The sequence below is a fragment of the Dermacentor albipictus genome, chromosome 1 (genome assembly GCF_038994185.2).
Source record: "Dermacentor albipictus isolate Rhodes 1998 colony chromosome 1, USDA_Dalb.pri_finalv2, whole genome shotgun sequence".
NCBI lineage: Eukaryota > Metazoa > Arthropoda > Arachnida > Ixodida > Ixodidae > Dermacentor > Dermacentor albipictus.
The window spans coordinates 315,343,016-315,358,395 of record NC_091821.1 but is presented as its reverse complement, the minus strand read 5'-3'; the positions used below and the strand labels follow the sequence as shown (position 1 = coordinate 315,358,395).

The 15,380-nt window shown below is 51.8% G+C and overlaps 2 protein-coding genes across 2 annotated transcripts in view; both read right to left on the bottom strand.

The window, feature by feature from the left end:
* Nucleotides 1-3,535, bottom strand: part of LOC135904380 (dentin sialophosphoprotein-like) — a 104,213-nt gene extending 100,678 nt beyond the window's left edge. The window contains exon 1 of the mRNA XM_065435108.2: nucleotides 2,401-3,535. The gene's annotated coding sequence lies outside the window, so the exon portion shown is untranslated. The remainder of the gene's footprint in view (nucleotides 1-2,400) is intronic.
* A 5,249-nt stretch (nucleotides 3,536-8,784) lies between these two features.
* Nucleotides 8,785-10,218, bottom strand: LOC135904398 (akirin-2-like). The gene has a single exon (XM_065435139.2). The coding sequence runs from the start codon at nucleotides 9,632-9,634 to the stop codon at nucleotides 9,116-9,118; it is 519 nt and encodes a 172-aa protein (XP_065291211.1). The 5' UTR covers nucleotides 9,635-10,218; the 3' UTR covers nucleotides 8,785-9,115.
* Between the last annotated feature and the right edge of the window lie 5,162 nt (nucleotides 10,219-15,380).

The window sequence follows — 15,380 nt, the reverse complement described above, 5'->3', positions numbered from 1 at the left end:
AACAGGTCGAGACAACAAAAACATGTGGAATTAACATCGCATTCCTCGTTCGGGCAAGACGACGGAGAAAATAAAACGTCAGTGGACAAGCTGGACCAACGAGAGGTAATTACGGAGCAGTTTCTTTAGTCTTATCCTGTCGAAATGCCCAAAGCCAGTTTAAAGTCGTAAACCCTCTCAATGCATGTGAATAATCTCACTCGCATAGTTCTAGGCCCGTTAATACGCGCATGCTTGAACCGGCTGCTTCTGCATAGTGTGTGCGAAAAAAAAATAAACCATTAACGTACACTTTTTTAACAAAAAATGTAAACGCGGTTCAGTAACACATCCAAGGGCGCCTGGGCTTTCCTTGAGCAAACGCCAAGCGAAGGAAAAAAAAAGGGGGGTGGGGGGGAATGTGCAGAAGCAGTTGCTTCAGCTACATTTTAACCTGATATACAAAAACGACGCCTACGAAAGAAGAAGAAAGAAAGATGAGGAACGCGAAAGGACTGGCTTCAAAATCGAACGAACGAAGCATATATATACGGGCCAAGCGGGCAGCTGTAGGTATCGAAGGCATCGAGGAATCGCGTACTCAGGCGACGACACTATATTCAAAAAATTTTCCCTTCTGACCCGTGGATGTCTTCTCGCCAGCCAGCGAGCTTTCTTACAAAAAATTGTTAAATATTAATTAAAAGAAATTCGCATAAGTCCTGTTAGCTTTCTAGTGAGTTCTGTCTGCGTGACTTGCAGTTATACACGCCGAACGAAAGACAGCATCACCTACAAGTTTGAAAATTGCGCACGTTAAACACCAACCTAAAACAGCACGAGAATAGCAGGTCTCCCTCTATATAAGAGGCGTCAACATCTACGTGCGGTTGTTTTAAAGAATACGTGGAACGGGAAACAGCAGCTGCTATGTGTGTTTCAGGTAAACTTGCTCAATTTTTTCGTAGACCGTAGCCGAAGTAACACGCATCCTGACTGCGCTCAAAGTCCGAGTTGTCTGTTTCGCCGGACTGCTACGGCACTGCGAGGCTATCGTGCCGCGTTACGCGTAAGTGTACACACACGGCGCAAGAAACCGAGTCAAACATTAATCAAAATTGGTAATATGTGCGCATTATGGAAAGTATACTCGTGATCACGATTATTGGCAAGGTTAGTATAGCTCCAATTCCTTCGGTTCGTTCCTTGGCATGTGTCCGATCCTCAGCTCAGCGACAGCAGGAAGCCCGACCCAAGCAATGTGACCTGCCGTAATGAATGCTCTATAGCGTCATGACTATGGAGCTGATCCACGCACAAGAGGCGTCAGTAATTGCGGGACCTCCCTGAGTACGGGTCAGCAATATTGCAACATTGGTGCCATGTGCCGCGATTCCGCGATTCCCACCCAGCCAGAATCGCGCGTTGCTGACGATGTTCATAGCTCCCTGTTTGCTTTGCAGCCACTTAGCTCTCCACAATCACAGAATAAAAAGTTGTTCTATGCGGGCAGTTGTTTCTTTCACCCACAAATGTGACGGTGATTGTATTTTCACCTTCTATCTCTAAGCAGGTTCTCTTGAGGAACTGCGATCGAGTATTCGGTGGTAAAAGAGAGGAAGATCTGTGATATCAAAGGAATGATCGCCAACCGAATCCGCAAGCATGGTACTTCGAATTTCTGCTTTCTAAACGTGTGGAACCTTACCTATCTTTCCTCAAACAAAGAACTTCGTCACAAAACTTACGAAAACTATCAAAAATGAGCCAGACCTCCTGGAAGGTCTTAATTTCCGTATTTATGGGACCATTTACACACGTAAACCCTCTTATGCGGTGAGATGTGCGCCCTGAACACTGTGAACCCTTTCACTCGATCGAAATGGTCGTGACGACCTGAGCGACAAAGATGCGGAAAAGGCCAACCAAACTGCGGCAATGGAAACGTTGTGAACTTCCTGCAGTCTCGCGCTCACACTGCACAACATCAGGTGTGATGGGTTCTCTGGCATGTCGGCTCACATGTGTTCGAGAATATGCGCGCTATCGTTTTTAATCAGTAGATGAGCGGCACGCGCCTAGCAGGCTTCCTGCATCGCCCACGAATCGCGTAGAAACGTTTCACCACCGAGAAACAGTGTTTCTGACGGCTGTTTTCGACAGGACAGACCGCATTGAAAGCAATGGCGTCGCCCGTCAGAACATTTTCACGGCTGCCTTGTGAAGACGAAAGAAAAAAAAAACAGGACAAAAAAATAAAGGAAAAGAACACTGCAAGCCGGCGCTCACGGGCAAAAACAGTGCGGGCGACCGCGGCGGAAACGGAGACAGGCGCCCCGTACTTTGTTGGCGAGGATAATCGGCGGGCAATTTTCTGGGCAAGGAGGCGCGGGAGGCGGACAAACATTAAAAGGCGCTTACCCGTTCTGCCGGAGGTTATGCTTGGAGGCCGACCGCATTACGGTTGCTTTGAATTTCGACGCAATCAGACCTCGATCCTTCCCGGAAAGTCGAAAGGGGTGAGGACGGCGGTTTCGGTTGGGCGCCAAATCCAGCGGCCGCCGGGTGAAAATCGCCGGTGTCCCTCGTTGGCGCGATACACGTTGACGGCGCGCCTGTAGCCGCCGCGCTGGGAGCGGTGCCAGCGGTCTGTCAAACCACGACCATGCCACAACAGTAGCCGCCGCTGTCACGTGGCGCTTCTATTTTTCCTTCGTCCGGGAGCGATGACAACTTACGCGCACTGATGCGTGTCCATCGATCAATCACTGCTTCGCCGGGGTCCGTCGTGTACGCAAATTGTACCGATCTTTTGGGGGAGTTCCGACAGCACGCGCGTAAAGGCGAAAGGACTTCGTGCGTCAATCTTAGCTTCTTTGCGCCACTCGATGACAGCGGGCGGAACCCTCCAGCTCCTTAGCCTCAGAGGCAACTCGTGTACTGACGACTTCGTTTCCAAGTGCGCAGTATAGTGGTCGGAACCTGGCACCGGGGCTAGCCGAGGGCCCAAACGCACATTTGCAGTCACCACTTGCCCACACGGCAGACCCAGTCAACGGAACAAGTTGCCCTGACACACACACGTCCAACCTACAGGTTGCTGGCAGTGTTGGTCATTGGCCTCTCCAGCGGCAGTGTCCTCTCCTCGGGCTTGCAGCGACGTGAGCAGTGGCGTTGCTAACGGCTACGACTTCCACTGAATCCAGGTTCTTGGTGCACACTCGTGGCTGGCGATTAGATGTCAAAAGCGAGTGCCTTCAGGCTGCGGTCGGACGCGCACGTTCACCGACGGGCACCCGCCCACAAGCACACACTGTGAAGAGTCGAGCCAAGAGGGGGGACAACCGTTCCTCCCGCCAGCGGTCCGGCGGCACGTCGCTGCAACCTTTCGCGGTGCACTCTCGCGCGCCGCTGCTCGGGGGCCGCGCACGAAGTTCGCTCGCTGCAGGCGACCGGTCCGGTGCGCGGCAAAAGCGTCAGCGTGGCCGGCGGCGCGTGCACGACCGGCAATGAGGGGACTTTCATTCGCCGCCGAGACGGAATGGAAAAAACGCGCCGGCAAGAGGGGGGGGTCCACTTTCACCCTCCCCTATTTTCGCACACTCTCCCGGCCGCCGGGTTCAGCGGCTGCGCGCGCCGGAGGAGGACCGACTTTCTCGGGTTCACCTATTTTCCCTGGTCGTTCCCCTTCGCTCGGCGGCCGCGCGTGTGTGTACGCGCGCCGCTCGCCGGCCCTGTTTTCTTTTTTCTTTTTTTTTCACGGCAACGGCATCTTTCGTACACACAGCCTGCCATACGTGGTTGGTTGTTCGGCTGAAACGCGTTGTCTTGGAAGTATGTGTCGATAGACAACCATCAGCCTAACCCGTGAAAGGCCTTCCTACCTGCAGTATAGCGTGGTCACTCGGTGCGCTTCTCCATCGCTTTGAATACGTTCCGTGGTTTGTTCAACGCGTTGTAGAGTCTTTTTTTTTTTCTATAGGAGGGGCGTAGGGAGGAGTCCCTTTTCACCGTTGCTGCGTGGTGCCTTTCCGCACGCTGTAGTTCAGCATTACAATGCGTGAGAAGAAGAATCTTATGGCGGTTACGGGTCGCGGTAGAGGGTCATCATCATTACCACCTTTGGACGATCATCTGACATTCTGCATAAGCTAATTGGTAATACGTGAGAAAAAAAGCAAGTGGTAAGCTGACGAAGTATGATTATCAGCTGCGACCATGCAAGGGCACAAAGGAGCCGCGACAAACGTGTATTTTCTCGCTGCCTCAGCATGCAGCTGTGTTCATCGATATGCATCCTATACGCACTTATGAATCTGGCTTGTGCAATTGCGGACATCTCAACTCCAGTGTGAACGCTCAGCTTGAGATGAAATTTTGTTAGCGTGGCTTCCACGCATATAGAAAACGTCTCTGAGCAGCCGTATTTGGACAAATCCTTCTTGCGTGTCTTTTCGTTCTTATCACCAAGACCACGTTCCGTTGACAGAAGATTCATGCAGTGCGGCAAAACAACTTATAGGTGGCGTGTGTATATTCATTAAGCGAGTGCATTGGGTACACTGGCACGATGATCGGCTCTTGGCAGGCATGAGGTGGCCGCAGCGTGTCCCCTGACAGCAGGAAAGACAGACACGTTCGTCTCGTTGTGTCATCGAAAGACCTCGAACGAGTGCGCGGACGTATGGACGAAGCCGACAACGAAGAACAAATGCCGCAACTCCGTCACATCCCTTGGGGTTCCCATATGTGCGTGCAGTACGGGCCCGATTCTTTAATTATTTATCTCACAATACTTAGTTGAAAATTATGAGTTTACAAAATCACGAAGCCGTTTGAAGCCAGAAGGACGAAGTTTAGGCGAATCCATGTACTTTCCATAATTCCCATGCTAGCTCAACCGCTCCCATTACAGCTCCCGTAGACACTAGCACCAGAGTTCCTTCTTGTAATTATTGCATGAAACTCTATGCTCCCTTGGGCCTCCAGCGACTTTTTACATCAGGCATAGCGCTTTTGTTTTTTTTCAAGTCGTGCAACCGAATTACACAGCACCGCCTTCTGACTGTGTGGCAGCTCGCATACACAGCCACCGAGCCACCTGCCGTGGTGGCTATGGCGTTGCGCGTCTGAGCACGAGGTCGCGGGTTCGATCCCGACCGCATTCCGATGGGCCGGAATGCAACAACACTACGAAAGTGTAACGGTGAGCGTTAAAGATCCGCAGATGGTCAAAGATTATCCGGAGCACTGCACCACGGTGTCCCCACGCATAACTGACTGTGCAGTTTGGGGACGTTTTCCTTTAAACCGGATAGCTTTTCGTGCCGGTGCCGGAGAGCCCGTGCAAAGGCCAGGTGCTGTCGCGCGAGAGCGTTGCGTCGTCTGAAGGTTAAAAAATATATATATTTTTAAATTTAGTGCCCTTTCACTCTGGGAAGAATAACCTGTGAAGCTGTATTGCGATGACTGTATTGAGAACTATGTTGATTTATATGGTTATTGCTATATTGATAAGGAGACATGCACTATTGGTGGGCGTTGACGTCTTTATTTTCTCTCATTCGTTAAAAAAAATTATGGGGTTTAACGTGCCAAAACCACTTTCTGATTATGAGGCACGCCGTAGTGGAGGACTCCGGAAATTTCGACCACGTGGAGTTCTTTAACGTGCACCTAAATCTAAGTACACGGGTGTTTTCGCCCCCATAGAAATGCGGCCGCCGTGGCCGGGATTCGATCCCGCGACCTCCGTGCTCAGCAGCCCAACACCATAGCCACTGAGGAACCACGGCGGGTAATCTCTCATTCGTTACCACAGTGACCATAGCTTTGGGGTCACTGTGGTACACTGCGATCGGTTTTACTGCATGCTAGACCCGTTATCATCATCATCACCATCATGATCATCATCGTCAGCCTGGTTACGCCCACTGCAGGGCAAAGGCCTCTCCCATACTTCTCCAACCACCCCGGTCATGTGCTAAGTGTGGTCATGTTGTCCCTGCAAACTTCTTAATCTCATCCGCCCATCTGACTTTCTGCCGCACCCTGCTACGCTCCCCTTCCCTTGTAATCCAGTCCGTAACCCTTAGTGACCATCGGTTATCTTCCCTCCTCATTACATGTCCTGCCCATGCCCATTTCTTTTTCTTGATTTCAACTAAGATGTCATTAACTCGCGTTTGTTCCCGCACCCAATCTGCGCTTTTCTTATCCCTTATCGTTACATCCACCGCTCTTCTTTTTATAGCTCGTTGCATCGTCCTCAATTTAAGTAGAACCCTTTTCGTAAGCCTCCAGGTTTCTGCCCCGCAGGTGAGCACTGGTAAGACACAGCTGTTATACACTTTTCTTTTGAGTGATAATGGCAACCTGCTGTTCATTGATCTGAGAATGTCTGCCAAACGTTATCCCGTTATCGCCCAAGTTTATATCTATACATGACCAGTGACGCGTCGTAGGCATATTGGCGTGCGTGTAGCACTCAATTCCAAACCGTTCCGACAGGAAGGATACAATCCGCTTGCCGTTGGGGCACACTAGGTCGACGTTAATGTCGAAGATTGGTGAGTACACTATTGTGTTTTATTATGGTTTTCGACCCTCCAATGGGAGGGAACGAACGCCACCATCCCACGTTTTCTATATGGCCATGAGGGTCATGCGTCATAACATGGTCGATAAGATGGTAACATTCAGAGCGATCTCCGCGATTGATAACATCACACAGAAATGGTAATTAATGCATTTTATACATAGACGGAAGATGATAACATTGAGAGCGACCGCCGCGACTTCTTTATTCCCCCTGCTCATGCGCATGGGGTTGCGCCGGAGGAGTTTTCGGCGTACAGGCGACGAACGGGCGGACGGACGAATCGACTAGCCACATGCAGCTTCGCAGTAAAAAAAAATAACAATTATGTGATCGGTGCTGTATCGCGCTTCTCCGCCGCCTCCACGGGCTGACGGTCGCAGGGCGCGTTCGATCGCCGCCGCCGCCGTACGTCAGCTGCGCGCATCTGCGACTGGTCTCCGACCACCGCAGAGTAAAAGAACGGAGAAGTCGCAGGTGCGCAGTTGTCACGTTGTCGTGGCTCCGTTGCCGTTTTGTTCACGCCGCCGTCGTCGTCGCGCTGTCGTCGTCATTCCGTGGTGCTCACACTCCATCGTCGTCGTCACGTTCTCACGCCGTCCACCAAAAATATGTAGACGATAATTTGTGCCGCCATCGTCAAACATCGTTATCGAGGGCATCAGTATACTTCGAAAGTATTTCTAGCGTGTCCACTCGATTTGTGCGGTCCACAGGCAGAATTTGTCGCTTACTTTGACAATCGTACGTGGCGGAAATAGATCCGATACTGAGGACGCCTTCGATAGTTACTGCACCAATTGTTTTTTTTTTCTTATCCGTGGCCTTTGGTGCTTACTGTCGGAGTACACAGCATGGCCTTCGAAGTCCTCGCGGGCGCCGCGTTAAACGCAGTAGCGCCGCAGAAGGCCGGCAAGGCTCGCGGCGACCCGGCCGTCGGCAGGCAGAGCCGGCCCCTTCAATCACGTGTGGCTATCAGAGCGCGTACGCGCCGGAAGAAAAGGCCGGTAAATCATGCAGTCGTTGGCTCCGTTCGACTTCTCCCGATTTCCTCGCCGCGTTCTCTGCTTTTCTGCGCGACCGCGTGAGACTCGGCAGGGACGCGGGCGACACTATAGCGCGGGAAAACAATGAACGCGCCTCGTGAACGCAGCGAGGAAAGAAAAAGAAAACAGAGGCGGCAAAGAAAGGTACGGCGCAGATAGTCTCGCCTGCGCTCAAACCCGGCAAGACTGGAAAGTGAAAGGACGTTGCTACCGTTTTGCTGTTTATTCCGCAGCAGAGCTGCACGCACGAAGCTCGGCCACGGCGGCCGTCGCAATTACCGCCGCTTTCCCTGAGCGCGTCGACAGAGAAAAGCACGCGTGCTACTCGGCCGACGCCACATGCGCCGCGAAAGCGCTGCACAGCTCTCCACAATGTCATGGCGGCACGGGGGCGGTCTGCATACCGCGTTTCCCCTCGTGCATCCAGCGTGTTCGAGCGCACTTGCCTTCGCGCGTGTATGAGCACCCGCAGCCCCACATGTTCCTCACTTCGTTCTTACGCAGCCGGCCTGTCGAAATACTAAATGCAAGAAGACGCGAACTTCGCCACGACCGGCATCTTGGTTCCCTAAGATCCAGTCGCTGCAAACGCAATTCGGGCTTCAGGTTCCACACCACGTGGGTGCATGCTAAGGTGCGCACTAGGGTGCTAAGGTGCATTGCATTCACGGAAGTGAACAGCCGGGTTGCCTGAACTCCGTCGACGCCTTCCCCTTACGTTAGGTAGAACCGTTCCATTTCCGCTATTTCAAGAAGCATATTTCATTTCAGACTTTGCGATCCTGACGGCAGCTGTAAGCATCACCCACATAAGGCCGTTATGCACGTACACGATTCCGGCAGTATTCTTGCCAAATAGAACTTGCTCCATCCTAAAAGCGCGGCGAGTCTGTGGTAGATATCGGGCGTACAGCTCGATTTCTCTTATTGGAGTTGTGCACGTTGCATGCGGCACAACACCCTCATTTCATACTCCTGGAGGCAAGCATACCGAAAAGAAAGAAGTCGCCGGGGATATAACTCAGGCGCGAGCACACCGACGCAGGAACATGTCATGCTGACGTCTGCCGCATCGTCCTAAGGCAGCAGCCCATTTGTTTGCTTATTCCGTTACGTTGAACACTGAACGAGAGCTGCACGGACAAAAATGAGCCAGCCGGCTACACCCTGCTAAAACTTTTAATGACAAACAGCGTTGCTAACAAAGAAGGTGCAGCACACATTACAGGAGCAAAGCTGACGCCAAGATGACATGGGAGTCGCGCAATGAAAATTTCACACTGCTTGCAATGTACCGCGGCACTCGCGTGCGTTAGCCTTATCTAAAGTTCAACCGGCTGGTGAGACAACGCGCTGCAGTTTTTCAATGAGACGCCAAAACGACGACGCGCACTCGACGACGACCGCCGTTGCTGTCGAGGCCAAGATGCTCTTCCGCGCCCACACTCTCTTGCTGCCACTCGATCTGTCTTACGCCATGGCACGGGTATCGCTAAGACAAGTAGCTCGGCGTGACCCCTTCGAAGCGCTTCTGGATCTGGTCGTGTGTGAACTTGACGAACGCGTCGTACTGTTCGGCGAGCTTCGCCGACAGGACGCCATCGTAGACCTCGCAGAGCTGCCTCTCCCTCTCGCTGACCATGCGCTCGACGATCAGGCCCACCTGGCGGAACGTGAAGACAGGCTGGTCCGACTTCGCGCCCTGCGGCGGCAGCGTATCGAGCACGGCCGGGCTGTCTGGCGAGCCCTGCTGGACGAACAGCTGCCTGCGTCGCTGGAGTCGCGACATCTCGTCGCGGACGTTGGCTTCGATCTCTTCGGACGTCAACCTCGGCGTCACGTTGATGAAGGGCGACGAGCGGGCCTGGTGCGCCCTCGTTGGAGGAATATGACGTGGAGCAGGTGGCGCGGCAACAGACACTGGTGCGAAGAACCGTCGTCGCTTCGCTGGTTTTCCGTTGGAGCCGAGCGGGTCACAGCTGCTCGCTCGCTTGAGCGTTGCGCAGGCCATCTTCGCAGTGGTCAGCCGCAGGCTAGGAGCTTCTTTTACGGTTTGCGGCTTGCGAGGCGGCGGCTCTTGGCGAGGCCGCTCGAACTCCTGCACTCGTAAGGTGTAGCAGCTGCCGGCTGAGAAACTACCACGAACAGGCGCGCTCTCTTCCTCGGAGCACACCGACCGTCGAAGACGGGACGTGTACAGACTCACGTCGGCTCCTGCAGGGGATTTACAACGGACAGAGGCGCTCGGACTACCTCCTCGCGCACCTCACCGCGCAACGGCTTCTGCAGGCTCCGCGCCGTCGTCTTCGTCACTTGCAACTGCCAACACGTCGTTGTCTTCGACCCGCGCGTAGTATATCGAAAATGCGATGACGAGTTGCTTCACATTAACGGCAGTTCACTAACTCGACGTAGCTCCCAGCAATGTGTATGCGTTCTTTCACCTTTAACTTATCCTGCGAGCGCACACTGAAAGAAAGAAAATTGACCACCAGGCCCCTGCTCAGTGTTCTACACGAAAAGTAGTCATAGAGTGAAGGACCGTGAAGTAGTCAAACGCTAGCGAAACGCCAGCGCTCGTCGTCTTTTTCTTTCTTATCACGTGCTCTCGATTCAAAGCCGCGAGGTGGCACGCTCATAGACGCCGGTATTGATGTTTTTTTTATGTTTCTATAGCAGCAGCCAGTCCTCTCGGTTCTATTATTTTCCCGTTTTATACTGAAGTAAATAAAAATGAGCTGCATCCACGGCTATTTCATTACTTTCGCGTTTCTTCGCGATAACTTAATTTGAAGGATATCGCACACACTGTGGCCAGCAGTAAGTTCAAAATGCAACTGGACGCTGGTGAAATCACCGATGCCGGCTTGCGTGAACGCTCCTCCAGCACTGCAGATATGAATTTATAGCTGAATCGTGTTTGTATGCTTTCGTGTAGCTGTATTTCAGAACGCGCTACGGCCTTGTGTGCCTGCGCGCGCCGCGCTCTAAAAAGAGCAGTCAGTCGCCAGTTGACGTGGCTCAGACGCTGAGACTTGTTTGTTTTTCTGCTTGTCGGACCGTCTGTCTGTGTTTGTTTGTTTGCGCTCAATAAGAAGTTGCCCTGAGTTAAGCTCAGGTGACTGACTGGGCTAGCTAATAATCCATAACGAGCCTGTAGAGCGCAAGATCGAGGCCACACGGGGGCACAGAAAGGAGTCGCGGCCCACGCAATGATCCGTCTCGTTTTCGTCCTTGTGTTGCATATTGCGCTGTGCACGCTCATTAAGCTTCGGCTCGGACTCCTGGCACCCCAGGGATAACCGGCCTTTTTGCCGAAGCGAATGTCGAGGGGCGTCGCGAGGTCAGAGGACCAGGATTTGTTGCAAGGTTCTGACGGGTGTACCGACAGAGAAGTCACTCACACACGACACCCACACCCAGTGCAGAATGTCTAAATTCCCACGGCGAAGACATACTGCGTATAGTCCTGGAACGCCACTTTCTCCAGCTCGGAGCATTTAACAATAATCTTACTCTGCATCTAGGAAATATGAATGCACCTCAAAGGACATCAACCGTGTAAATTTTTTTAACATATATAGGCATAGGACTTGGAACCGCATCGGTCATGAATTCTGAAACCTGAACTTTCATGAGTTTTCAACCTGATGTCAAAATCCGCGCAACAAAGAGCCCACGCTTGCCGGGTGCTAAAAAAAGAAGAAACATTCAGGCAGTACCCATCCCTTGCAAATGATTATCTTAAAGCGTTTAGTATTCAAGTGGCGGTGCGTGTTTAATTTGGTGATGGAAATGCGTTATTGGTAGAGATTTTAATGGCTACATCTGTTATGTAATCACGCAGTGTAAGTTGTCTGTTCGAGCGCATACCCAATGACACGTACCCAGTGACCCATGTTGTCAGCTCGGCGAGACTGCAGCCAGCGCATGCCTGTACTGACCCACGCTATAGTATAGACAACTTGGGTAAGTGGGGAGAGCGGCGTAAAATAGTATGTCTGGATGGATAGATGGATGGAATGTTGATGAAATGGGCTATGAGTGCTAATCGCCTTAAATGTCACCATACACTTAATTAATTAGAAGTCACAATACATATACGAAAGGCATTTAAATAAATCGCAGTGTACCAAAAGATTGCTGTACACCCTTTCACAAGACAGCTATTCGTCGCCTGCAAAGTATCTAGCGTACTGAAGGAGAATTGAAACTTGTGCTAGTTCGTATAAACTAATCGCAGTGTATTAACCAGGTGCCAAGCAAAAACACAGCGGCAGAAGACGGACAGAGGCGCTGCCCGCAACTGTGCACCAGTGCGATTGTCATTGAAGCATCGCCGCTGTCCGTCTTCTTCTCTCGTGTTCCTGTTCGGCACCTGACACACCGTATGTATACGTCTATAGCCAGCATTCTTTTGAATCATGCGCGCTTACTTGCGAGCACGGATTAGCAGACAATGTCGTCAGGGCATTGTGTGTTGTATCGGTGATGTTATCTTCTAAGTAGCTTGAATTTCTCTGGTATGCTTAAATGTGGGTTGGGAAACCTAAAGTTCCAGTTCACCCTTGAGCAGCACCGTGCCACGTCGGAACGTATGTGCGGCACCTTACTGTAACAAAATTAAATTATGAGGTTTTACGTGCCAAAACCACTTTCTGATTATGAGGCACGCCGTAGTGGAGGACTCCAGAAATTTCGACCACCTGGGGTTCATTAACGTGCACCTAAATCTAAGTACACGGGTGTTTTCGCATTTCGCCCCCATCGAAATGCGGCCGCCGTGGCCGGGATTCGATCCCGCGACCTCGTGCTCAGCATCCCAACACCATAGCCACTGAGCAACCACGGCGGGTCACTTAAATCTAAGTACACAGGTGTTTTTGCCTTTCGCCCCCACCGAAATGCGGCCGCCGTGGCTGGGATTCCATCCCGCGACCTCGTGCTCAGCAGCCTAACACCATAGCTATTGAGCAACCACGGCGGGTAGCTACAATAGCTTGTGCCATTAGTTCAGTGTGTGGTGTGCCCACTTCACCAGTTGACCGGCTAGAAACTGTCACACATTTAACGTAAAGTCGTAAACCAACCAGCCCGCAACCAGCCGCGGTATAGTCTAGTTGCGTACGCTGTTGAGCCCGAAGTCCCGGGTTCGCGGCGCGACCGCACTTAAATACGGGCAAAAATAGAAAAACCTCTCGTGCACTTACATTTAGGTGCACTTTAGAGCAGGTGATCGAAATTATTCCGAAATCCACCATTACGGCGTGCCTCATTGTCAGATCGTGGTTCTGGCGCGTGACACCTAATAATTTTATCTGCAGCCCGCCAGTCGCTCCCTGTATTTCCTGCACCTTTCATCAGGTATGAGGTAACTTCTTGATTACAGTGATATCTCGATATCTTGATATCTTAGCCAATTGGTCGCTAGTATGAAAAACATTCGCTGAAACGTTACCGCGCTTTGATGCTCCAAGCCAGTAGATGTATGACAAAATCACTTGTCCTCTGCTCTTCGCATTAACGGACCTGTGAGGCATCATATTAAACGTTATACGTCTCACGAGCGATAGTGAAAGTGTGGGTCAAAAGTGATCGTTCACTAGGGCGACTGCAGTTCCCTTTTACACGAAAGCAGCGCAGAAATCTTTTCGGGGCTACGTGCGGCTTCCGGGGTCCCGCATTTGCCGGAGGAACCGTTCCTTCCTTCGCAACGTGTTTTCCCTCCTCTTCACGTGCCTCGTGTACAAACTCTTCCTGTTCTCCCACGACCAGAACCACGCACCGGCGCCTATCCGTTTCCTCCCCTCGACCTGCGCTCCAGGAAGCCCGCAAGCAGCGCATTGGTCCCGCGACGTGCAGATAGCCGCGCGGGCTAGACAAAATAGAAAAGAAAAAAGTAGCGCTGCAACCTGTCGCCTGCGATCAAGGAACAATCGAAAGAACGCGCATCTCTGATAAGAGCGGGGCCCCCTTCACCTTCGGCGGCGCAAAGGGTTTCTGCTTCCTCGGTCACCACGGCTGGCGAGCTGCGCAGACTCGCTCCGCGCACGGACTCGGCGGCGCGACACGCCCGCGCGTCCTCGCAGGCTTGGCGCGCTCGTTGCACACTCGGAGTCGCTCGCCCGATGCGCGACCGCGGAACACCTGTGCGACGGCGGGGCTCAGCTTGGGGTACGCCTCCCCCCGCAGGGGCGGTATCCCACCAGGCAGCGACAATAACGAGACATCGCCATCTGCGAGCGCGAGAACGCCTCGGTCTTTGCTCAAGGTGGTTCGTATGCATTCCCACTCGACCCCACGCACGGCAGCGTGAAGGCGCAGCAGGTTCGGAGGCGCGTGAGGGCGATGTTGTTGTCTCAACGCACGATACGATTCACTCCGGCAGCATCGTGTTTGAGCTACGCAGTGTGTCAAGGCAGGAGCGGAGAGAGGGTTATAAGAACAGCGCTGTGGAGCTGGCTTTGGCTTCACTTTAGTGCCCTCCCGAATACATCGTAAAAGTTGTTGCGCTCACGAGGGTGTTTGCATGTTTCATGGCTAACACCTTTACCCTTAAGGGGCAAGATCGAATCGTTGATGTGCACAAATGAAGGTTTCCTCAATGAGCAACGTTTTACGGTAAGTAAGAATGATGACAGCTGCGCCAGACGATACAAGTAAAGACTGCATGGAATAAACGTTTAGCAGCTATCGTTGTCAAACTCTCGCGTCAGATATTTTTGATGTGCGCCTTGGGGTCAAATCAGTATACGGTTTTCTGCACTTGAAAAAAGTTACACCCTTTGGGGTTTATTTTGTATCACAACGATAATCGTCATCTGTCTCGTCCGCATTTCCCTTCTTTAACGCTGCGAGCCCGGTACTTCGAAGTCACGAATGACATGCGCGTTATCAGCGTGACATAGCGTTATCTACAAGAAAGTAGCGAGCGCAGCGTTTTCAAGAAAGGAAACGCAAGCAAGGCAGATGGCGATTATTGTTCTGGGACAAATATGCACTCCAAAGGGTGCAACTGTTTTAAGGTGAAGAAGGAATGTTTGAGCAGCTCGCTTTCTTTCCGTTCCCGCTATCGCTGTCGGTCTCTCCCATTTATGGATATTTACCGGAAAGGCGCGGAGGCCGCGGCCTGAGCTGGTGCGCTACAGCCTGATACTCAGTACAGGGAAAGAGGAAAGTGGGAGTGAATGTCCAGTCAGGAATGAAGATAAGGATAAGGGAAAGAGCGGGTGTGTATGTACGTCACACAACGGCGCCGCTAAAGCTGCACGTCTGGTTGCACTAGCCGCCTATACGGAACACCGAAAGCAAACATATAGACGACAGAGAATGTGTCAAGGCAATGTTTTGACCAAGGGAAATTATGAATTCTAGAGGAGGCGAATATTTGACCTGAGCAATTTTGTCGCGGTTCGCGGAAGCTACATGCTTTCGCCAAAGAAAAACAAAATATCTGAGCTCGTGACCATGCTTGTGACCACGTTTGCTTTCTCGTGCGCTTTACAGAAGCAGTTCGTGTGTACATGCGTTTGTGTTGTAGGTTCTTTTTTTTAATTTTCTTATATTCTCTCTCTCACCTATCGCATCCCCTTGCCCCTCCCCCAGTACAGTGTAGCCAACCGGAGATAATCTCTGGTTAACCTCCCTGTCTTTCGTTTGCCTCTCTCTCTCTCTCGTGCGCTTACTCTGTGTGTAGATTAGTCTCGCGTTTAATACTTTTCATTCAACCAGTCTTCATCGTTATTATTATTAAATGC